We start from the raw sequence: 18,232 nt of genomic DNA on the forward strand, positions 1-18,232 counted from the left end.
TGAGCTGCCCCAGCACGAGAAAAAATTAAGCACCTATATAAACATGTCAGCAAAGATTCGACAATTCGACGCTATTAACATGTAGTTACAAATTACTGATGATATTATTTCATACTAGCTGTGCCAAAATATTATTGCTTATAGTTATATTAATGTTACTATCCACTATCACTTAGGTGAAATATGTAGAAAGATAACCTGCAAGCAAAACCTCATTCCAGATTAAATATCAAAAAATTGTTTAGCATTTTTGGCAACACAAAGATTGTTACCGCTGTTGTTTGCAACACAACAAAAAGATCAGTCATCAGTTAAAATCAACTTTGCTTCACATTTTGACAAAGAAATCGGCAAGCAAAGCAAGAGCTCCAAATCGAAAACTGTCAAAATGTCGATCAATGCACAAGTCCACCTTACTAATAACGAAAATAATAAAAAGAATGACAAAACACTTAAACAATTGTTTCCAAAACGTGATGAGTGCTCACATGTTTCTTGTTATTGGCAAGTTTTATTTATGTTTTAATTCAAAACAATTATTTACGAATACTAGGAAAATGTTTAAATAACATGCTTTTGTTGTGTTCTTTAGTGAAGAAAACGTCTGGAAACTATGTCAGGATGTGTCATTGAGAATTCCAGAAGAATTGGACAGATGTTTCATCGTATTTATATCGAACCCCTGCCGTACGGTGCCTCTATGGAAACAAAGGGCTGGGCGCGAGGAGGATCGTCTCGTCATATGGGTGTGTACTGAAATCGTGTCACGCTATTTAAATTTATTGCTCTTTGTATTAATCCTAAAGCCCTCACACCACTTCAAGCACTTTACCATATTGTTCAAGTAAAAATCTTTGTTGCAGTCTTCCTGTACATTATTGCTTTGGTAACTATACTAGATACTCCTTGATTGTCCCTCAAGAGTTTGTATGATGTATATAGATACTAGATAGTCTAGGTCTAGTTGTATGTTTGTTTTATAGCTATACAGCACACAATCATCTTTGACCTATATTCTGTTCCCTCAATTCCTTTGTTGCAGGCAGCAATACAAAAGGCCATAAAATGCTAAATAGAGTTGTTTGTAGGCCATAGTAATCAAGGAGAATGTTATATTATGAGTATATTTTAATTTCAGGATTACCATGTGATATTTCTTTACTCCTGGGATAATAAAACCTGCCTTGTGTATGACTTGGACTCTGAGTTGCCATTCCCAACATTTTTCCACAAATATGTTACTGAGACATTTAGAACAGACCAAGTTCTGAAGTCAGACTTTCACAGGTAATAATTGTTTAAATGTTATCAAGTATGATTAGAATGAAAAAAACCTTATAATGATTGTAGTTATTTTATTCACAGAGTTATGCTGTGCGAAATATTTAAGTAATAAAGCGGGGCCTATTTACTATTCAATTAAAACCTTCACTATAAACTATGATTTTATAGATTGGAAAAACCAATACTATATATAGTATATCTATAATGTTTTAGGTTCTTCCGTGTAGTGCCTGCAAAACAATTTCTGCAAACATTTGCTTCGGATCGTCGTCATATGAAGAGACCAGATGGCTCATGGGATTAAGCCACCACCACCATACCCAGCAATATGTACACCAAGTAAGTATAAAAATAGGTTTCAAAAAGATCTCTTCTTATTTTCTGAAATCAGTAATAATAATTCTCATTTTCACAGTAAAATTTATGGATATAATTCCCCTTGAACTTGGCTTGATATGCTGCCATGCTTCTAGATATAAATTTATCTTAATTTTGTCATAACATACAGAACATTCATAGATATTACATATTTTCCTCTTGTATGGCATTGGCAACAAGCCAACTCACTTACATTCCTAATACAGCATTCATAAAAATACAAATGAAAGTATTTCTAAAAATTGACCTAGTCTGGTCCTTGTATTCTTTCCATTTTGTTTTTTTTTTATTATTATTCTCAAGGATAAAGTTATTTGGCTTTAGTATTATGGCTTATGTCTAGGCACAATTCAAGATAGAAATACCAGTATTTTCTTTAACATACCATTTTTCTTTGTACAAGATACTTTATTCTTAACAATTTATAAAAATACTACTGGATTTTTCTAAAGTGTGGTCTGCACTTACATTATATTTTACAACCAACATTAAAAAGAAGTTTTAATTCAATTCATCTGTATTTCTTCCTCATAACTTCATACTAATGGACTGATTTTTTTAATTTAATGTGCAATAGCTGTCATTTGGCCCCATTAAAATTCCATCAAGTTTGGTCCTGTAGTTTTTTAATTGAAGTTGTAGTCTGTTTTTGTTGTTACAACAATATTATTGATCATTCAAATTATTTCCGTTTCAGCATCAACTCACAATCTAGATGAGTACATCAACATGGACCTAGGTGTTGGCCCTGGTCAGGTATTTAACTTGACAGACTTTGTTCAGCGGTTCTACAAGATAAACAAGTAGTACAAATATGGTACTGGTAGATAGTCAAATGTTATTTTAGAATTAGTTCCATGGCCCTATTGGTTTGTGTTTTATGTTGATTATGTTTTAATAATCTTGTTTTTTTTGTTATCCCCAAATATTCATTTATTGCCCCAAATAATTACTATTACTAAAAAACAGGAATTGTGGTGCCATACTGGTGACAGTTTTATGCCAATGTTAATGATATGTAATTTTCTTTAATATTATGATAGTAGAAATTATTCTAAGTTAAAGTGAAAATTGGTGATGCTTTATAGATTGGTTAAAAGTGAATTATCAAACAATACATAAAGAGTGAAGTTAACATTTTGAAAGCACAATACATTAACAAATTCTCCTCACAAACACAAAGAAATGATATATAATGCACAAAAGTTACATAGTATCAAATCAAACAGTATCACTAAATTTTAAATATATAAAAAAGAAATATTTTTATGTAGGTTTATCTGAATAAATATTGAAATGATTCATTATTGTAGTGTTTACAGTTATATTTACATAATATATTATAAATAAGCAGTTATAAATCAGAAGCCTACATGAAAATATATAATTCTAAAATAATTTGAATAATGATAATATTGAATATGGCAAGTTATATAATAATTCAGGGCACTTCTATTCCCTTTAAAAATTAGCTGATTTTGATATAGATAGTTAAATTATTCAGCATAGATTATATATTTAACCAAGAGGCTAGTGCTTAAAAGTTTCAATTTTATATGAATAATAATATTAATGAGTGAATAGTGTTTTGGATGTTCTGCTGTTTTCTTTCTAATTGTCGTTGTTGTGAAAGATTATAATTACGTATTACGTAGATCATATATTTATTCTCATTTTGACTGAGGTAATCCTTGTTTACGGATTGTGTGTTACCTTGAGTGATATATTAAAGTTTAAGTAACTTTATAGTAGTGTATATGGTCGCAGGTAGCTTTTGTATGTTGTTAAACTATTTAATAATTTTGTAACAACTTTTATACACTCTTTTTATTCTTCCCTAGCACCCTTAGAAAATGATAAAAATACCAAAAAATATATTTAAGAATATTCGCTTACGATAAGGGTTATTCCAATGTTTAATCCACTTCTATAGAGAAGGAATCAGTTTGTTCAAGTCCTTCCACCTAGCTATTTAGTATTAATTGATATAATTATGCAAACATAAGGAATCTTATCTATTGTTCAAAATCTTGAAATGTTTATTTTACCTAATATATTTACACTATATAAATTATACCTATTTTACATTTTCTCTATTATGAGTAATTGAGTATATTACCTATTTAAAAACTTTATAATTAATTAAGGTTAAGAGTATTACAATAGCACAGAAGATGAGGTTACAAATATTGGGTTCGTGATTATTTTTATTATTAATGCATAACTTGTATCAACTTGACTATCCAAATGATTTCTGCAGGGTTCGTGATCTGTGTTCGTACTTTTAAAAACTGTCCAATCTTGTATTTATTAAGGTTTTAAACCTTTTTATTTAAACCCTCCTATTTAAATATGCTTATCTGCCTACTATCTTGGATAAATTTAAGCGCATTTAAAGTCTAGTCATTATATTTATTGATCCTCCTGTTATTGAATTCGTCACATTAGTATTTAGTCGAGGCGTAGCTGGATATTCTATGGGACCAAACTCTTTCGACTGGATGCGGTGAAACCCGGAGCGTAGAGCGAATATTTAATTCCTGGAAGTGTGTTTACGACCCATTGGTTACGCCTTAGTCCTACATATTATCCACTTGTTACCGACTTACTCAATCGATACCTTCCTTCTACGCCTTCAAGTTTTATCTATTGACTGACATATGAGTGATAATTATTGTGCTTGTGCTTTTAATGTACCAAGTTACATGTTTTTATTTTAAGATTTATCAAGCAAAATAAAAGAAACACTACACGCTATATTGCATTTTATTTAATAATTTAAGGTAACAGGTACAACATACATGTCTAGTTGCGACACCGGTACGGTACGGTATTATGTAACATAATTCGTAAGTCAGAAATTCGATCATTTTAATTAAATTTATAATTTACGACATTATTATTAGGTACCTTTGATACTATATAAAATAATTGTACTATCTCAATTTGTTCTAATATTCAACAACTATGACTAATATCACATCAATAAAATGTCTAATAAATAAAACCCTAAAAAAGAAATAAAAAAAAAAACATCAAAAACGTGTCAGTATATCGCAGCCATTTTCTGTGACTAGAACAGTATGTTCAGCTTGAGCACACCTCGCGCCATCTTCCGTCACCAGCGTCCAATCGTCTTCGAGCATGACTGAATACTCGCTGCCGTGGGTGAGAGCAGGCTCAATGGTGAATGTCATGCCAGCCTGCATCTTACCATCGGAATCGGTTACTGAGAAATACAGAACAAAATCGTTAATCAGACCACGTTGTACAAAAAATATTACGTCTTTTGCATATCAACTATCGATGTTACTTCATTACTCTACATAGTTATGTTACATTAACTAGTTTCGAATATATACTTACGTGTATGATAAACCTCAGGGGGTCCATGGAAATACTCTCCTATTCCATGTCCTAAGACTGATGGGATTACCGTCAAACCATAACGTTTTGCATGTTTAAATATCGCACTTCCGATTTCAGCGAATGGCACACCCGGTCCGCAAGTTTTTGTTCCCTGAACATAAGAACACGAATTGACTTCAAATTATTTAATGTATTAGAGTTTCAGTACAGCTAAAGATTCGAGTACTTTAGCCTTTAGGCATGGTAACAGAGAAGCTTGTAGAATATTTGTTTCTACTAAAGCATTCTCTTAAATACTTACATAATGTGCATCAAGCATAAGATTATGTATCTGATTTATATTCGAATAACTTACAATGTCCAAACATTCCTCAGTTACAGATACCAGTTCTAAACCTTTATCATCCACATCACCAACTAGGAAAGTTTTTGAACAATCACCATGGAAACCCTTGAAGAATACCTGAAATCGTGTAAAGGTTAGTGTTTTCAATCATAAAGCATATTTTGTTGATTATGTAGTGCTATTTAGATGAATCCCAGTGTATATAAAATAAAGGACCAATGATTGTCCCAACACTAAAGTTTTCTTATTACATAGATACAGAATCAAGCTGTGACTTTTAACAATTTTTGTGCTTACTGTATCTAAGTCACACAAATAGTGGTCAAAAAATTGAACGAAAATGAGCATAATAAGGAAAATGTTGTATAATAATAATACTGACCGTAACATCAACATTGACAATATCTCCGTTTTTCAATAGCCTCAAATCAGGAATTCCATGGACAATTACATTATTGACTGATGTACACACACTTTTAGGGAAGCCAAGGTACTGCAATGGAGATGGATAAGCCCCAGCTTCTATACATAGATTGTGAGCAAACTTATCAATTTCATCAGTAGATATACCTGGCTGGAAATAAAGTTACACATACATTTGCTAATCAAAATTATATTCAAACTACATGGTTGGTTGTGGCTTCTTCCACCTGGATTATAGCTGCAAAAACAATACAATTATTTAAAGTAGCCTATGTTCCAATCCAAGATGCCAACTACATCCGTATCAAGTTTCATAGAAATTGATCCAGCCGTTTTAGTGCAAACAGGTAACAAACATACAAACACACTTTAGCTTCATGATATTTGTTTGATTTGTACTTGTAATACTTTTTTTTAAATAGTGAAATAATGTAAGAATTCAAACTTGGCAACCTCAAATAAATATCAATATCAATTACTGAGAGTTGGCCATAGATAAGGACAATCTGAAGGAGGGATGGGAGGCCTTAGCCCTGCAGTAGTGCACTAGAGACTAAAATCCAAAGAAAACTGAAAAATATAAAGCGTTCTTTATATATTAATGAAATGATAAATCTGCACAGTGGTGGATATAATGCCTGGGGCATACCCTACCAGTCAGCTATAGGGTGATGTAAAGATAACAAGAAGTATATATGTGTGACATACACTACTTATATATATTAAGTACCTGTATAAACTTATGCAGCTCTTTCAATATACTTGCTGCTAGTTTGCAGCTCCTCCTCATTCCACTTATCTGATTAGCATCTTTTATTTCAGGTTCAGTAGGCACTTGTAATGTTTCCTTTCCAATTATGTAGCTTGGCCTCTCAATGTGCAATGGCACTATTCTACTTGGTGTTGTTTCTACCGGCAACACTTTCTCATAAACACCAAATTGTTTCCTAAAAATTAAATACTTCTTGATATTCATTTCTAAATGGTGTATATACTTTTTTAATTTTGACATTACTTTAATATTGATTTGTTCTTCTAACGAAAATTGTGTTAACTTTAGAAATTTGATAATGATAAAGTACATTTCCTTGATTACTATTATCAGTTATCTAGTGCAATTTTCATTAAATTAACCTTGATAGTTACATTGCATAATTCCTTATCACAACGCAGGTGACAACAAAACTTTAATATCTTTGAATAAAATCAATTAACTATTTATTTATATCACTTGTTCAATGTTTATAAATAAGCCAAATTTAATAATTATAAATATTTTTTTTGAAATGGATTAACTGAGCATATTTAGATTTATAAAATATGTTTAATTTATTCCTCATGCCAATGAACCAAGTAAATTTAGTTCACCATGTCATACAATGCAAAGTGAATGTAAGTGTCCATTCTTCAAGTGCCATAAGTTATTTTGAAAAAAATAATACTTTTAATTAATATAACTTAGTTGATTATCAATTGCTGTTAAAAGTATGTGATTTATAAAATATATTAAATAATATTACTTTACATTAATTTATGAAATAATGTAAAATTAAAAGTGATCTCATTACACAAATTAAATAAAACCGAAATAAATTAAGTATAGATAATATTTATATTAAAAATCAGAAGACTGAAGAAGAAAGACAGGGTGACATGCACAAGAAAATCATGAACTCGCATGCTTAGAAGAACCTTAAATGTATACTTGCATGCAGACTTATTAGTGTGTTTAGTGAATGAATAACTATAAATAAAATTACTTACACCATCCGCTTGTATGTCCTCTCTTTCAGAGCCTTACCTCTAGGAACTCTCATGTTTACGACTATTAGACTCGCATTTTCTTGATGAGGTTAGGCAAAAATTATGAAGTGCAACTTGAATAAAAATAAAATTAAACAATCAGTTTTACAAATCCTTAGTGCACGGGTATAATGGATCTAGCATTCTGACTAACATGAACGATAAATAGAGGAAATAGGTAAGAAAACCATAATGTCCAGATATTTATTTTATAAAATCTTACACATTTGTTCTCCAAAATCTGCCAAATGATTCCATTGCTTTAATTAAGCTGAAATGAAAAAAAGTTGATGAATTTATTTTATAAATAATTAAATAAATTGGAATAATTTCTGTAAAATTTCGAAAATGAAATTTATTTATTTATATTGATAATTGATGAAGCAGATCAGCTGATATAGTCATGAGCTACGATTATTTTTTTCAGTATTGTCAAGTGTCAATTACTACTAAAGGGTTGCCAATGTGATATTAGTCAAATATTTTCATTTGAACTGATTTTACTGAAGAAAAGGTTGTAGGGTGTAAAGTGTATTTAAACAGTATTAATTTTATTAAAAGCGTATTTAACCTTGATGTAACCATAGACGGTAACTAAAATAATCATTTTAATAAAAACAAAAAGGTCAAAATCGTATTTAACTGAAACCAAAAAAAGGAAACCTGTTTTGTATATAAGGGTTTAAAAAAAAAATAGTCGAGAATTAAAAAAAGTTCGACTAAACCGATTCATTTCATTGTTTATTTGACTGTTGTTGTTGTTGTGAGAACAACACTAGAAGCATAGATAATACATATAATACTGGTATAGATGAGACACTGACAGATCAGTTCTTTTTTTCACTACTTGCCCTGTAAACTAGATGGCGCTAGCGTCTGTGAAGCGATCTATAGCTATATGTATGTATGCACTCATCTACATAATATCTATAGGTTGCTATAGGTAGTTACGCATAGTACAGCATTTTTGCCGTGTATAAAATGTACTAAAGAGAAAAAAGAATACAACAAAAATATAAAGATTTTTCTTTATTTATAAATACGGATAATTTATAAAATTTATTAATTAACGTCTACAACGTATTGAAATTAAACCACTTTTACTTTGACACATTTTTACTATTATAATTTACTAAGTAATATGATTTTCTGTAGAAAAATTATTCTCTAATAAAATCGTAATATGGTTTAATTTCATTGGCTAACATTCATAATACACTTATGGTATATTACAATCACCAATTAATTCACATTAATAGAAACCATTTTTAAATTATTAAGGGTATAATTGAGAACCTTCTATTTTATTTATCGATGTAAATAAAGTAGATGGTTGGAAATGGCCACCCATCAAAAATCACATGATTTAAATCAATCAAATCATTTAATTAACAATAAGGTTTTAAATATCATTCACATTATTTCCTTTTTTTATGAATTTTATAGAAATTGTATGCTTGTAATTTAAGTATCGTTATTATCAAAATCAGCAATTTTTCCTGTTAAAATTCTATTTACACCCGTACACCAACTATTTACAATTAAGTTGATGAACAAATTAATTATATAATTAGTTAAAATCAATTTATGTTCATCGCATTGAATAATTGAAAAATCACATCTGCAATTTATAAAAAACACAATTATTATTTTTTTAAGTTTATTATTTCGGGCGATCAATTCTCAATCATAAAATATATTTCATTAAGTAATTTAATAAATGAATCACATGTGATTTTTTTGTATAATCAATCATGTAATTAAATGCATTAGGATCAATTTCTTGTTGAAGTAAATCAACAATACAATTACAATTTTTAAATATATTAGATTTAGTTTTTTTATTATATATCCAGGGTACATATTTCTTCGCTTCCGAATGCAAAATCAAATTACTAAAAATAATTTGACTCATTGTTGAAATTAAGGAATCAACTGCAAAATCAGAATCTAAATCATCAGATTTTATAAATCATCATATTTAACTGTTTGAGACCCATCTTGACTTTTTACAATTTTTTCAAATTCTATTGATTTAAAAACAGGTTTAATTTCTGCCCAGAATGGGAAATGTGGTGTTTTGTTTTTAAGACATCCCTTGAGTATTTTTGCTGTATCACGGTGTGAGTGGCCATTAAATGAATCAAATAATTTATCAAAAATCAGCAATAAATCTACAGTTTCTTCACACTCAGCTAGTAATATGTTGCATTCTGAAACAAAAAAATATATATATACATCATTAATGTTTGTGGTTATTTATGTTCCTATGCAAAATATATATATAATCAATTTCAAAATATATATATGTATATATATGTATTCACAAGAAAAAGTATATATGTATGATTTATATGGATAAAAAATACTTATAATCAAAACATTTAACTGATTTTCATTATGAGTTGCAACATACCTTCTACAAATGTTTGCTCCATGTCCTTTTCCTTATCCTCCAACATTGAAACTGAAGCGACTGGTTCAACTGATACTTCTGCAACTGCAGATGAGCTGGTGGTATCTAGAAAGTAGCAATAATCTTGTTAGAAAAGACTTAGCACATACTTTAAAACCTATTAATATAATTGTGCAATTCTACAAAAGACTACTTAGAAGTATTTTAACATAATTATAACATTTCACAACTATCAAACAATGTTGTCTCGTCCCAAGCTAAGCAGAACTTGTGTTATGGATACTAGACAGCTGATAAACATACTTTCTAAATATAGAAATAATTTACACCCAGACACAGAACAAAATGATGATGCTCATCACACAAATATTTCTCCTGATTGGGAATCAAACCAAAAACCTCTGGCATAGCACTAAAAGACACTAGCCACTAGACCAACAGGACAGTTAATGCACTTCATTTGCGATGATTAGGTGACAGAAAATAAAATTGAAACAGCACTTGTTGGTCTGTGGTTCATCTTAGGGGCAGATTTCACAGTTATTTCATACATTTAATAGACATCTTCCAAAATGTTAATTGCATATTTGTTTACATGTAAATTGGATGTTATAATATGCAAATATATTTATTTACCTGATGGGATAAGGCTGGTGTAAAAGGTTGGCACTGCATTTCCCGTTAATACCGTTCCTTTACCTATGTCGTATTTCTCAAAATGTTTATAGTCTTATTTGGTTGTAGATGTATGTATCTCCTTTCATTATAATATCATCGTCTAAAACTTGTTTCCAGATCTCAAACCTTTCTTTATAACAGTCTGGCTTAGGAAAATGATGTTATGTACCTGAAATTAGAAAGAATGAGTTAATTGCAGGTTGTGAAATTTATGTTTTAAAAATATAGTGATATATAATAGTACAAACTTCGATCGGATCGTTCCTACAATAAGATCACTTATTCTATCATCAATAATCATCTTACCTCCTTCTTCACATCCAAAATAGCAATGAGTGCGAGAGTATTTCGGTAATCTCGCCATCGTAATCCGTAAAAAACGCAGCCAAATTTTTAAATCAAGTAATGTAAACACACGTCGTAGTCCATTAAACGATGCCAGGGTCAAGAGAAATAAATATATTCGTCGGTATCCGTTCACGAGAAGCCAAGTAAATACGTAGGAAGCAGTTTCGACGTCCAGAAAACACGCGATGGTCAATAATAGGCAAATAAGTCGAAAATAAAACTTGGTAAACTCACGGCACAAGAAACGAACGTTGAGTGAAAAGTTTTCAAAACATATCAGTGCTGTCATAAATGTGTGTGTCATCAAAGTGCTGATATAAAAATTGCGTATAAGATTAATTGAAGACCGAAAAGGCGATTCAGTTTTTTTTTAATTTTTTTTAGTTTACTTTTTATTAAATAATATTTATTAAATTATTAAAAGAATAACATTTTGAAGAAAGCAGTTACTGTAGCGGCATCTAGTAATATTTAAGGGAATATTATGCCTTAGTTGACTTGCCCTGTGGCATAGATGGCACCACTTTCCATACATTTTGTTTTCTTGTCCTCAAAGTACTGTACTGTCACCCCCATGACTAGAAGGTAGCCGTGTATCGATCGCCGCTACCGATTGTTTTGTTTGTAAACGGCAAAATACTAATAAAAGCACCTATACGTATCCTTTAAATGTGCATTATATAATATCCTTTTACCTTCTATCCTACAAGCATGTCGCAAAGTAAGAAAATGATATGAAAGTTACAATAACATTTCAAAAAGCATCAAGTGAAGAAATTATGTTAATTTTTAATTACAGATTCAGAGAAACCGCCTTCGAGTCAAGATGTAGTAGATCCAACAGGACCTGCTGCTAGAAAAGGTGTCCTTATATCGTTCAGGACTGGAAAAACCATGGAGATACCTGAAAAAGATATAGTAAGTAAACATAACCTTAAAAAATAAACTTTAAAACTTGGATATCGGTTATTGGAGCAAATAGGAGCCTTTTAAAATAACTGAGACCTCTAAGAAAGAATTAGAGTCAAGTTATTCCAATAACAAACTTTGTAGCAACGGTAAAGTAGTTTAGCCCTACAAATGTAACAGACCCACAGTTTCTTCACGAAATAGGGTGTACATAGGATTTTAAAGTATTTTTAATTTATTTAAATCTTAATAAAGAACTCTTCCTTCACCATAGAATCGGATGTAATAGTAATGTGGCAAAAAAATCAAAGTAATTCCATTATTCTTACCCTCATAATGATCATAGTATGTTAGGAAATTCCCCCATTAATATAAATTGTATTTTTCTAGCGTTATTTGTTAATAGTTTTTGCCATTTATCCTTATTTCAAAATATGAAAAATAATTTGCTGTTACTATTTCCATGTCCTGTTGTGTAGCAGTCATATGCTAAAATAAAATGTATGTAAACAATTTCAACAACATTAAATACGGCCATTTTATCTCCATAATGTAAATAAAACATAATTATTTTAAGCAACATGTAAATACTAATGAAACCCTATATACTATTTCTTTTCAGCTCGGCCGATGTAGATTTGTTGGTGAATTTGAAAAAATAAATAGAATTGGTGAAGGCACTTATGGAATTGTGTGTAAGTTTAAAAATTTTGGTTATTTTTGGTTTAAGATACATAATGAAATGAAAAAGTATAAGGTGTAATACAAACTTTATTTACTAAACACACACAAAACATTATAATATTATTTACATTTAATAAAAGGAGATTTGATTCAATGCAAAAAAATAAAAAATAAAAAAGACAATATCAATGCTTGGTTTAGCCTCATAATAGATAACATTTATTGTTATAATGTAGTATTTTTGCATATTATGCTAAGGTACAAAAATTACAATTAAGATTTAAAAAATCGAATCACTAAAAAATAAACTCTAAAAAATGCTGTGTACATGACTTTGTAAAACTAATAAACAGTATAGGTAGTACATTAAAAATTTGGTATTAATTGAAATCATTTTTAAATAAAATCATACAGTATGAAGTCTAAATAGAATTCTAATTTCCAGATAGAGCAAAGGATAAGTTGAATGGAAACATAGTAGCTTTGAAAAAGGTACGAATGGATGTTGAAAAGGATGGTCTACCATTGAGTGGCCTTCGTGAGATCCAGGTGTTGATGGCATGTCGTCATGAGAATATTGTGCAGCTCAAAGAAGTCTTAGTTGGGAGGTCATTGGAGAGGTAATGATAACCTTTTATTTGAAAATTCATGATTAAATCAGCCTGCACAGATGTTAGTGATACAAGGTCACACTGAACTGAACTTAGTTTGTGACAGCTTGCAGTTTAGATTCCCGCACAGGACAAGTATGGTTATTCTTTATGCATGCTATTTTGTAGAATTGCCATTGCTTTGCGTAGAAAAATGAAATGTTACCTATTTTCCAAAAGTTATAATGAAATCTTTTTTCAGCATATTCCTTTCAATGGAGTATTGTGAACAAGACCTGGCGTCATTACTAGACAATATGACATCACCATTCACTGAGTCCCAAGTCAAATGCTTGATGCTGCAAGTGCTGAAAGGCCTCAAATATCTCCACTCAAACTTCATTGTGCACAGAGATCTGAAAGTCTCCAACTTGCTTCTGACTGATAAAGGATGTGTTAAAATAGGTAGGTGATCTATATGATAGATAGTACATATTCATTTTTGCAATGGTACTGGATACTGGTATTAAGGACCATTTTTCTTTGATATCTTTAATGATTACTAACAGATTGTGTTGTTCTTTTGCAGCGGACTTCGGTCTGGCCCGTTGGCTCGGCGCTCCTGCCCGCAGTGCGACCCCTCGCGTCGTCACTCTGTGGTACAGAGCGCCGGAACTACTCTTGCAGTCGCCTCGACAGACTCCGGCGCTAGACATGTGGGCAGCTGGCTGTATCCTTGGCGAATTGCTTGCAAATAAACCTTTACTCCCAGGGAGGACTGAAATTGAGCAGTTAGAGCTGATCGTCGATTTGCTTGGTAAGTGTACACATGAAATGAGTGTCCTACTTTGAATTCTACACCATGGAGAATCGTTGCCAAATCCCGAATCAAAGTTCCGTTTAAAGCTTCACTGCATTGTAAATTGATGACGTTAACGAAAATTCTTACATTAGACATTAACGAAATTTTTTTGTTACAATGCCATAAATTTCTTCAGGTACACCTTCGGACGCGATCTGGCCGGAGTTCAGTTCATTGCCTGCGCTTCAGAACTTCACACTGAAGCAGCAGCCGTACAATAATCTGAAGCAACGTTTTCCTTGGTTGTCGGCCGCGGGTCTCCGCTTGCTGAACTTTTTGTTCATGTACGACCCCAACAAGCGGGCCACGGCTGAGGAGTGTCTGCAGAGCTCCTACTTTAAGGAGCAGCCGCTACGTAAGTAACCATCATGCATTTTGTTAGTGTTTGTAATTTATCTTTAAAGTGACATAGCAACTAAATTCGATGCCTAGAATGCAGGCTTGTTGAGAAAATGTATAATTGCTTTGTTCTTACTTGCTCTGCGCTTCTTTACTCTTCCGATTATTCTTGGTCTCACTGTAACTTATCGTTTTGTTGCAGCTTGTGACCCTAAGCTGATGCCCAGTTTCCCTCAACATAGAAATATGAAAGGTCAACAGAAGACCACAACGAACCAGTTGAATATTCCTTTGTCCAACTTGAATACTGGCGCTAACGACCAGACCAACAACCTGCCGGCTATTTCTGACCTTCTCGGCTCTCTAGTCAAGAAGCGTAGGCTCGATTGACCCGCGGAGGATAAGGAGGAAGACAAAGGAGAAAAACAAGAAGAAAAAAGTCAAGTGAAGGAAGAAAGGGTAGAAAAGGAGGAGGATTTGGTTGAAGAAAAATAAGTCTTATTATTATAGCTATAAGATTGATTACTAATAAACTGCACTTACTACAAAACAATGTTTATTTTAAATTAATTGAACACTTCTATTTTGTATTGTCTTTTAGTCGAGAACTTTTACTAGATTGCTATTTTTTTAATAACTTATGTTTTAGTCTGTCGATGCGTCTTCGTCCCCCGATAGTCCCATAGCTTGTTTGAATCTCTGCTGATACTTTTGAATCATGACAGTCTCGTTGCTCTTAGCTTTAATTTTTTCTTTCTGGAATACAAAAATGAAAATAAAAAAACCCTTAAGTTGGTTAGATGTTTATAACATTGCATTAAACGCACATTCGATACAGAATGAATTTAGTATATCTATATGCGGAATGGTCACTTTACTATGTGGAGTAGTACTCACAATTTCTTTTTCTTGCTTTTCTATGGCCTTCAACTGTCTCATACATTGCGAACACAAAATAACATCTTCCATGTGATTAATAGTTTTTTTACGATGGTGGTGTTTTAACCTGAAATAATTTTGTAATTTCATTAAGTATATGCTAAGTATAAGCCATGCAAATTGTTAATAAATAATTTAGTAATATGAAAGAGTAATAGTGCGTGCGTCTTAAAAGTGGAGAAATATTGGACAAACGAAACTTCTACGCACAAGCAATAAATACATAAAATTTACGAGCTAGAGTCAAAGGGATTTTCAGGAAAAGGGAAAAGACGGAAAAAGACTGGTAAGCGTCTCCATCATTAATTATTTTTTTCTCATTATTTTATTTAGTCCCGAGTACCCCAAATATTTTGTTATCAACAAGTAACGTAGTTGTTGATCTTCAGGGAGTATACCTGTACTTTTGGGAACTTGATTGTAGAATTTGAAGCTAGATGGCGCTCTACGCGTAGAGCAGTCTCGCTTCGACAATGGCAATAGACTTCCGGAATTTTACTAGTGGTGGTAAGCGTCAAAGTTCAACGAATATTTAAACGATAACTCACTGTTTCCCGCAGTAGTCACACTGAAGTTTGTCGCTGCGATGCGTGATGATATGCCAACCTAACTCGTGATACGTGGGATAGCGCTCTGAACATCTCGGACATACAATTTTGCCTTCAGATCGGCCGCCATTACTCTGATGCTCATACAACTCTTGTGACGTCTGAAAGTTTTGGTGGCAACTTGGACACCTAAAATTAACGTAAAAAATATTAATATGAGAGTTCTAAATTTGGGGCTTTATACGTCGTGTATGATTGTGACTTACATAAAAATATTAGGTTGTAAGTGAAACGCCATATGCTCGATAATTTTCTTTGGATAGAAATAGTGAAACTTTTTGTCGCAACATGTAACGTAACCTGGTACGCCATGCCTTTCTTTGTAGTGTTTCATCAAAGAGCGGAAGTGGAAACCGTTTTCGTGGCATATACAGCATTCCATTTTATAGAAAAGAGTTATTTGTCTGTCCAAAGCGGCGCCTTGTTTAGCTGGCCGACCATCTAGAAGGACTAAGGGATCAAGGCTGTCGGTACTAAAATCGACATCGGTCTTGTTAGACTGGTCCCTCTGAATTTCTCTCTCTTTTTTCGTGTTTGTATGTAATACAAGTGCCCTTGGGCCTGGCGTACTAAGGAGAGTCTTGTCTACTTTCTCCGTACTGGCAAATTCTTCTAACGTCATGGCTTCCATGAATTTCATGTCTGAAGGTGACTTTTTCTTTGGCACTTTGTTTTTAGAAGGCTTCGCGTCACCCTGCTGGTGGTCGGGTGGTGGCGTTTTTGGTTTTGATTGTGCTTGATTGAGCTTCTTTTGATTTTCTGGCAAGTTTTGTATCGAGAGTGTTGCTATAATAGGATGCATTTTGTCACTTGGGACATCGCGCTTTTCTTCCTGCATTTTCATTTTGTGAAATTCCAAAAACTTTTGAGTTTTCTCAACTTTAACAGCGTACAGGTGCAATGCCGATACTTGTTGTAAACAGTCGTGGCATATTGCCTTTGGTAGTGTATCGTCCGTGCGAACCTATGAAAACAGAAGTTTATTACACGCAATAACTGTAAACCCTAGGTTATTAGCTATGGTTAGATGTAGTAGGTACATATTGTTACTAATAAGCATTACCCTGACAATATTTTTTATAAATACACACTATTTCACTATTTGGCAGCACACAAATCAACCCTTAATATCTTCATAGTCAATGCAAGCAATAATTAGCTAAGCTACATTAAATGTATAAGACACTAATAGTGGTTTGGCACTTTGCCAGTAGGTAATATGTACCAATATTTAACGTGTATACGTTTGCATGACCTGCCAATGAGTTATGGTAACCGATGCCCGTTTGCCGCCAAGTCAAGTTAATCTTACCATAATATCAAAGAGTCTCTTGATCTTACGCTTAACTTCTGCACTGAGAGGTTTCAGTTTGACCACATCTGTACACAGACACAAACGACACGACAGTTCCCGAACAATAGTTTTTTCTAAATTGGCAAAGTCGTTCATACTGATGATTTTCTAACAAAAACGATTCAATACATAATACAAATGTACTAAATAAATATAATATTGTAAATGTATGTGTATGTTTATTTGTTCATGACAAAAATACTATTTTTAACTCAATCTGATAATTTTGGTTCAATGTGACAGATCCATGACTGTTTGTTTTTCGTTTCGTATCCCCAGCGGCCAGCGCGAAATTAATCCATCGGATTTCCTCTGTGTTCACTTTATTTGGACACAATTTATTCTATTGTTGCTCTTTATTGATCAAATAAAATTTTAAATCATTAGGTACATATATTTATTAGTTCAAATTAAGGGCTCGTGAGTATTTTTGTTTCGATTTACTACTAGTTGTGTCCACTCAATGGATTGTTTCAAATACCTGTCATTTGATCTATAAAGGTGATTTTTGATTAGTAGGTACATACTGATCTGTCAATGTAATAACTTACAGTAGACGGTTATAATTGTTTGAATCCTTATGAGGTCGTTAATAACAGTAGGTATAAAAGATTCGAACCATTATTATACATTGATTTAGTTGGACTATTTTAATGTAAATTAAATTAGCCATCAAAAGCACGAAATGCTGTGTCCTATTTATTTTTTGGACCATATTACGGTGAAGAATCTTTGGTTTTATGGTTAAGATTGGCGTAGACACAATACAAGGATACCGTAATATTGTAAAAAGCGCTGCACGGTTTACAGCCTATAAAACCTTGAGGGAGAGCAGGACCTTAATAAGCTGTTGTTAGGAAAGGACGAAGACCATAATAATGTTTGAGTATTAATAGAATCCG

General features: G+C 32.2%; 4 protein-coding genes across 7 annotated transcripts; 2 read left to right on the forward strand and 2 right to left on the reverse strand.

Moving 5' to 3' along the window:
• Window positions 1-255: 255 nt before the first annotated feature.
• Window positions 256-4,419, forward strand: LOC113501641 (protein N-terminal glutamine amidohydrolase-like). Its single transcript, XM_026882815.1, is given in 6 exon segments — window positions 256-504; window positions 593-746; window positions 1,139-1,287; window positions 1,498-1,582; window positions 1,584-1,623; window positions 2,360-4,419. Coding segments are annotated over 6 exon segments (654 nt in total). The 5' UTR covers window positions 256-388; the 3' UTR covers window positions 2,470-4,419.
• Window positions 4,413-8,035, reverse strand: LOC113501640 (methionine aminopeptidase 1D, mitochondrial). 3 transcript variants are annotated; one of them, XM_026882812.1, is made up of 7 exons: window positions 7,827-7,909; window positions 7,565-7,677; window positions 6,531-6,747; window positions 5,760-5,951; window positions 5,387-5,494; window positions 5,029-5,182; window positions 4,413-4,891 (listed from the first exon to the last, which is right to left on the reverse strand). In XM_026882812.1, the coding sequence occupies exons 2-7, from the start codon at window positions 7,615-7,617 to the stop codon at window positions 4,698-4,700; spliced, it is 918 nt and encodes a 305-aa protein (XP_026738613.1). In that variant the 5' UTR covers window positions 7,618-7,677; window positions 7,827-7,909; the 3' UTR covers window positions 4,413-4,697. The 3 variants fall into 3 exon arrangements, with proteins under 3 accessions (XP_026738613.1, XP_026738615.1, XP_026738614.1); XM_026882814.1 differs by lacking the exon at window positions 7,565-7,677 and having other exon boundaries at window positions 7,827-8,035; XM_026882813.1 differs by lacking the exon at window positions 7,827-7,909 and having other exon boundaries at window positions 7,565-7,820.
• A 3,580-nt stretch (window positions 8,036-11,615) lies between these two features.
• On the forward strand, window positions 11,616-14,979 carry LOC113501891 (cyclin-dependent kinase 10). The gene is made up of 8 exons (XM_026883192.1): window positions 11,616-11,766; window positions 11,845-11,963; window positions 12,577-12,649; window positions 13,084-13,258; window positions 13,491-13,693; window positions 13,818-14,045; window positions 14,227-14,445; window positions 14,632-14,979. Exons 1-8 carry the CDS (start codon window positions 11,757-11,759, stop codon window positions 14,817-14,819), a joined length of 1,215 nt encoding a protein of 404 aa, XP_026738993.1. The 5' UTR covers window positions 11,616-11,756; the 3' UTR covers window positions 14,820-14,979.
• LOC113501890 (zinc finger protein 425-like) lies at window positions 14,969-17,779 on the reverse strand. 2 transcript variants are annotated; one of them, XM_026883190.1, is made up of 5 exons: window positions 17,289-17,779; window positions 16,183-16,940; window positions 15,917-16,105; window positions 15,327-15,435; window positions 14,969-15,185 (listed from the first exon to the last, which is right to left on the reverse strand). In XM_026883190.1, exons 1-5 carry the CDS (start codon window positions 17,424-17,426, stop codon window positions 15,075-15,077), a joined length of 1,305 nt encoding a protein of 434 aa, XP_026738991.1. In that variant the 5' UTR covers window positions 17,427-17,779; the 3' UTR covers window positions 14,969-15,074. The 2 variants fall into 2 exon arrangements, with proteins under 2 accessions (XP_026738991.1, XP_026738992.1); XM_026883191.1 differs by having other exon boundaries at window positions 17,318-17,388.
• Between the last annotated feature and the right edge of the window lie 453 nt (window positions 17,780-18,232).

Source organism: Trichoplusia ni, chromosome 16 (assembly GCF_003590095.1).
Source record: "Trichoplusia ni isolate ovarian cell line Hi5 chromosome 16, tn1, whole genome shotgun sequence".
Lineage (NCBI taxonomy): Eukaryota > Metazoa > Arthropoda > Insecta > Lepidoptera > Noctuidae > Trichoplusia > Trichoplusia ni.

What these genes read in the sequence shown, in the direction of transcription:
- LOC113501890 (XM_026883190.1), bottom strand. Translation starts at nt 17,426, where the DNA reads ATGAACGACTTTGCCAATTTAGAAAAAACTATTGTTCGGGAACTGTCG. An exon ending in TTACAACCTAATATTTTTAT is followed by an intron (nt 16,106 to 16,182) that starts GTAAGTCACAAT and finishes CGTTAATTTTAG; the next exon opens with GTGTCCAAGTTGCCACCAAA. An exon ending in TGTGACTACTGCGGGAAACA is followed by an intron (nt 15,436 to 15,916) that starts GTGAGTTATCGT and finishes AAATTATTTCAG; the next exon opens with GTTAAAACACCACCATCGTA.
- LOC113501640 (XM_026882812.1), bottom strand. Translation starts at nt 7,617, where the DNA reads ATGAGAGTTCCTAGAGGTAAGGCTCTGAAAGAGAGGACATACAAGCGG. An exon ending in TTGTCAATGTTGATGTTACG is followed by an intron (nt 5,495 to 5,759) that starts GTCAGTATTATT and finishes ACACGATTTCAG; the next exon opens with GTATTCTTCAAGGGTTTCCA. An exon ending in CTGAGGAATGTTTGGACATT is followed by an intron (nt 5,183 to 5,386) that starts GTAAGTTATTCG and finishes TCTTATGTTCAG; the next exon opens with GGAACAAAAACTTGCGGACC.
- LOC113501891 (XM_026883192.1), top strand. An exon ending in AGATACCTGAAAAAGATATA is followed by an intron (nt 11,964 to 12,576) that starts GTAAGTAAACAT and finishes ATTTCTTTTCAG; the next exon opens with CTCGGCCGATGTAGATTTGT. An exon ending in GCTGATCGTCGATTTGCTTG is followed by an intron (nt 14,046 to 14,226) that starts GTAAGTGTACAC and finishes AAATTTCTTCAG; the next exon opens with GTACACCTTCGGACGCGATC.